The sequence below is a fragment of the Jaculus jaculus genome, chromosome 7, assembly GCF_020740685.1.
Source record: "Jaculus jaculus isolate mJacJac1 chromosome 7, mJacJac1.mat.Y.cur, whole genome shotgun sequence".
NCBI classification, from domain to species: domain Eukaryota; kingdom Metazoa; phylum Chordata; class Mammalia; order Rodentia; family Dipodidae; genus Jaculus; species Jaculus jaculus.
The window spans coordinates 57,009,404-57,015,262 of NC_059108.1; the positions used below are offsets into that span (position 1 = coordinate 57,009,404).

Below are 5,859 nucleotides of genomic sequence, written 5' to 3' on the forward strand. Positions count from 1 at the left end.
TGTCTGACATTTAATCCAATTCATGCTCACTAGAAGTAAATTAGATTGGATTTACTATTTTTGGAGGAATTATGTTGTCTTTTTTGTGTTTCTTGTGTTATGATGTAGAGATCAATTGTATCTTGAGTTATTTATTTGTTTGTTTATTATAGTTATCAGCTATAGTCTTAGACATGTAAACTATAAATTACATATTCAGTGTAAGAGTTCAAGATGGAAGTTATGGCTACTATATTACTCGAAGAGTAAGAGCAAGAATGACCCAACCTCTTGGATATGCCTGCATTGCAATTTTCCTAGTGCCAAATTAACAACAATGTTCTTCTTGGTTTCAATAATTGCTGATGGGTAGAAGAAAAATGCTGATAGATGTATGCTAGTGTTTTGGTTACTTAGAAACAGGAAGAGTGTAGGGTGATTAAATGTGAGGGCTAGTATTAACTTTAAAAAGATTAAGATGGCACAGACATCTGGGACAGGGAAGTTAGTTCGTGTTAGTTTTCACAGATATCATAGGTTGTTAGGTCTATGGAAGATTGTGGTTGTGGAGAATAAGGACAGAGGTAATAAAGAGGAGAGAATGTGGAAAAGGGGTTGGAAAGTAAATAAGTTATGGGTGGCAAGAGTAGTAGAAAGATTCTAATAGTCGGCTTGCTGGCAAAAAAAAAATATACAGAGAAATTCTAAAATCCAACTGAGTGGGCCCGGGAGCCCGCCTCCGGTCACCTGACGCGCGCGCAGAGAAAATCTACCTAGTCATTTCAAGTTCAAGGAATACTGCCCCCAAGTCTTCAGGAACCTCCGTGATCGATTTGGCATTGATGATCAGGATTACTTGGTGTCCCTTACCTGGAGCCCCCCAAGTGAAAGTGAAGGCAGTGATGGTCGCTTCCTTATCTCCTATGATCGGACTCTGGTCATCAAAGAAGTATCCAGTGAGGACATTGCTGACATGCATAGCAACCTCTCCAACTACCACCAGTACATTGTGAAGTGCCATGGCAACACGCTGCTGCCCCAGTTCCTGGGCATGTACCGAGTCAGTGTGGAAAACGAAGACAGCTACATGCTTGTGATGCGCAATATGTTTAGCCACCGTCTTCCTGTCCACAGGAAGTATGACCTCAAGGGTTCCCTAGTGTCCCGGGAAGCCAGCGATAAGGAAAAGGTTAAGGAATTGCCCACCCTTAAAGATATGGACTTCCTCAACAAGAACCAAAAAGTGTATATTGGTGAAGAAGAGAAGAAAGTATTTCTAGAGAAGCTGAAGCGAGATGTAGAGGGGCCCCCCAAAAGGAGGTGTATTTCATGGTCCTCATTGACATCTTGACACAGTATGATGCTAAGAAGAAAGCAGCTCATGCAGCCAAAACTGTCAAGCATGGGGCAGGGGCAGAGATCTCTACTGTCCATCCCGAGCAGTATGCTAAGCAATTCCTGGATTTTATTCCCAACATCTTTGCCTAGAGCCTGCCTGACTCCGTGGTGATTGCTGCTTTATGTTCAAGGTGGTAGGGTTCTGAGAGGCTTATGGGGAACTGGATATTTGGCCACTTTTCTTCCACCTCTGCCTAATTTAGGCTGTAGATTCCTCCATCCAAATAACTTCATCTTGATGGATAGGCTTTTCCTGGCCCCCAGAAATATACTGTCTTTTCTCCTCTTGCCCATTTTTCTGCCCTCTCCCTGCCGCCAGCAAGCCTTCTTGCTTCATTAGAGTGATACTGTTGACTCTATCAAGTGCCTTGATCTTTGAAATATACCCTGTTCCTGTAAGATAGGAAGAGCTGAAGGTAGGGAGTTGTGTGCCATCTTCAGGACCTGACTGGACAGCGGATGTCGCTCAAGCAACCTCTCTGGATGCACTTTGCTCTGTGGGATGAACTCAAGAGTGCCTGGATTTTGTTAATTTTCTAGAGCTCTCTCTGGCCTGCTTCCTTCCTGGTGCAGGCCATAGGATGGAGGCTTTCAGGGTACTGTGGGTGTGGGTGCAGGCATCGCTCATGACAGAAAACAGGCAGGTTGGTTCCTCACAGAGGCAGTGCCTAGGCGGACTTTTGTGACTATGCAGAGAATGGAGAGGGTCTCTACCAAGGGTTGACTGCTCTCCATTCTCTTCTCCCACCCCACTTCATTATTCACATGTACTTCTGGGTGCTGGAGCCCAGAAATGCCAGAAGTATTCAAGCCTGGGTACAGGAATGTGACCACTGCTGAATTTCCACAGAACCTTGCACCTTGGCTAGGCCTAGAGCCCTTCAGTCCACGTGTGTGGCTAGTTTTGAAGGCTGAGGTGACAGTTCAGAGTGCAAGGTTCATTCTGCATGTCAAATATCCTTCCTTCCTTGTTTAGCTGTCCCTGAGATTCATTTCTAGCAGAAGGAAATATATGTACCTGGCTCATTTTAGGATGAGGGAGGGCTTGAGTGTGGGAACCCCTATCCTTTGGATGTGTATACCTAGCACACTTCATTCCCTACCCTTTTGCAAACTCTCCTGGTTGGATTTGTTATTTTATTCCCTTCTGTCCTCTTCTACTGCTACAGATGGCCTTCTTTGTCATCTTCACTCTCCACCCCCAGAGAGGAGTCAGAGCCATAACTCAGCCCCTTGGCCCCTCCCTCCAGAGAGAGCTGTTGATGGGCGATAGTCTCAGAATGTTGAGGACCCAGCAGACATGATGGATGTAATCCCAGCATTTGGGAGGCTGAAGCAGGAGGCTTGGCACAGGTGTGAGGCCAGCCTGGGCTACATACAGAGTTAGACACTGTCTCAAAAATAAATAAGCTGGGTGTGGTGACACACGCCTTTAATCCTAGCGCTAGAGATGTAGAGGTAGCAGGATCCCTGTGTTCAAGGCCACCCTGAGACTACATAGTGAATTCCAGGTCAGCCTGGGCTAGAGTGAGACCCTACCTCAAAAAAAAAAAAAAAAAAAAAAAGGCTAATGAGATAAGATTGTTTTCACTTACCCACAAAATTAAGTGTGGATAAAACACCCATTATTGCTATCCCTATACCTCTTGAAGCCTCTGCACTTCAAGGGGTGAAAAGCTGCATCTGGTTGAAATAGTCTCAGAAGAAGGCATAAGGGAGAAACTTCCCCCTTTCACCTCTCCTCCAAAGGAAGCAGCAAGAAGAGCCCCCATTCAGGGCTTGGAACCCCTACAATACCTGACTGGGGCGTGCTGGACCCAGATTTCCCCTGTTGAATGCAATAAAGCTCCGTGACACCAGCAACCATTGGTCTTTCGAACTGGATCTCACCTTGAGGGGGTGTATCCTGGGCAGTGATAGTCACCTTTGTTGCTTCTGGTTTTGTCTTTATTAATAAAATCTTGTGTATTTACTCCCATTACTATCAAGATACAAAAAATAAATTAATCAGTTTCCTCTACCAAAAAAAAAAAAAAAATAAAATAAAATAAAAATAAAAATAAATAAAATCCAACTGAGTAATATACAAAAACAAACAAAACTAGCATATAATACTTATCCTTGAGTAGGGATTAAAACAAACAGGAAAACTAACAAAAAATAATTGCCCTAAACTGGTAGGGTTTGATAGCTCAAATTGTTAATCTTGGCAATTGAGAGACTGAAATTGATGTGTTGCAAGGGGTTCTAGGTCAGCCTGGGCCAGAGTGAGACCCTGACCACAAAATAGAAAGAAGAAAAGAGACACTATAAATTAAGAAATATCAACAGTGAAAAATGTAACCCCACATCACAATTTACTTAAGAATAATAAAGTAGACTAAATGTATATCAGATCTATACATCAGTATATATATTTCTCTTAGTGGGATAGGTTTCTAATTCTTTCTCTCACTGGGATTATTTTCATTAGCAACCTGCCCTGATATAGAAGTTACAATGGGCACTTCTCTGGGGGTATATATTGGTCTAATGTAATATCCTTTAGGGATGACTTCCTGTCTCACCTATGTTGAATGTGCAGCTGGTTTCCTCTTTGTTGTACTGTGGGCTTGGCTCAGTTGCTTAGGTAAATCTGCTCTTCAGATTAGCTATGCTGGATGCTATGTAGTGGAGAGTTGGCTCCTATTCCTTAGTGTTCTGAGATCTCCAGTAGTTCCTGGTGCTGGGTTGTGTGGGAGGTGAGGCTGTCAAACATTCATTGAAGTTGTCCAGGAGCTGCTCAGTTGTTTTCTGTTGTCTTTTCCTTTGGGTTTTTGGATTTTGCAAGGCTATTGTGATTGGAAAGTCCCTTCCCTGTACCTCTACTCTTGTTGCTTCAAGCAGGGCCCAGAGAGTAGAAAGTCTTTCCTGAAACCAATGGCTGGAATCAGATACTGCCTGATTCTGTGATTGTTGGAAGCTCCTAACCTCCCTCTACAAGGGTTTATCCTAGATTAATAATTCTTTATACATCTTTACGTTTTTTTGTTTGTTTTTTTGAGGTAGGGTTTTACTCTAGCTCAGGCTGACCTGAACTTCATTATGTAGTCTCAGGGTGGCCTTGAACTCATGGTGATCCTAGAACCTCTGCCTCCCAAGTGCTGGGATTAAAGGCATTCTCCACCATGCCCAGCTTACTTTATGATAGAAGAATGTACTGTATGTTGTATTGCCTCTTTTTTCCCCCCACATTTCTTTGGGAAGGCTCCTATTCTGACATGTTAACCAGAAGTCTGAGAAAAAGACAAGGTAGCCCTAAGGTAAGTCTAAGGAGCATTTCATGACACAGAGAGATGAACAATAGATTTGTGTTGGGGAATTCCAACATACACCTTCAACTCAAACACTGCTTAACTGAGTAGAAACATACTCCTGATTATTTGAGGACTATGCAGTGATATGTAACCACAGAGACCAACCAGCAATGGCTCTTGCACAAGAGGGTCAAGCAAAGCAGAGACATAAAGACTCATTAAGTGTCATGCTATTAGCATATCATAAGTGTACAAATCAGCATACTACACTATTACTTCTTCATGTATTACATACTTTGATCATATTCAAACATTCACACTTTCTTATCCTCTCTTACCCTCCCTGTCCTCTTTCCTCTCCCCTAGTAGCTCATTTTTATTTTGATGCATTTATTTATTTATTTTTGTAGAGTCTTGCTTTATCCCTGTTAGATATCTAACAACTCTAGCCAGTGACAAGTCTCTAAATCTGATAATCCTAACTAGCAACAAGTTTCTCGAATTACAATTCAACTCCTACAGCTAGGCTACTTGCAGTCCTAGAAAACTTCATTGGGGTTGGTAGCTATCCTTAGCAGCTATCTTGTGGTCCCAGCATCTCTTCTGGGTCTCCACTGCAACACATAATTCATCATTATGGCTCTATTGGGTCTCTATGTAGGCAACCAACAAACATGCTACACTGCCCATGGCTATTTTCAAAACACAACAGCGTGTTGCAAACTCAATGGCCCTCTCTTTCCTACATTTCTTATTTATTTATTTATTTATTTTTGAATTTTTATTAACATTTTCCATGACTATAAAAAAATATCCTCAAAGTAGGCATCTTCAACAAAATCATAGAGGAAAATTTCCCCCAAATTGGGAAAGAGGTGCCAATACAGATACAGGAAGCCTTTAGAACCCCAGCCAGACAAAACCCAGAAAGAACCTCTCCTTGCCATATTATAATCAAACTTCCAAACACACACACCAAAGAAAAAATATTGAAAGCAGTTAGAGAGAAAAATCAAGTTACCTACAAAAGCAAGCCCATCAGGATTACAGCAGATTATTCAACACAAACTTTTAAAGCCAGAAGGGCTTGGAGCGATATATTCCAAGTTCTGAAAGATAACAACTGTCAACCAAGGTTACTTTATCCTGAAAAGTTATCCATTCAAATAGATGGAGAAATAAAGAC

The 5,859-nt window shown here is 42.1% G+C and overlaps 1 protein-coding gene across 1 annotated transcript; it reads left to right on the forward strand.

The window, feature by feature from the left end:
• The first annotated feature begins 213 nt into the window (after nt 1-213).
• On the forward strand, nt 214-2,918 carry LOC101600953 (phosphatidylinositol 5-phosphate 4-kinase type-2 gamma-like). The gene is made up of 2 exons (XM_045155551.1): nt 214-245; nt 742-2,918. Exons 1-2 carry the CDS (start codon nt 214-216, stop codon nt 1,328-1,330), a joined length of 621 nt encoding a protein of 206 aa, XP_045011486.1. The 3' UTR covers nt 1,331-2,918.
• The last annotated feature ends 2,941 nt before the right edge of the window (nt 2,919-5,859 follow it).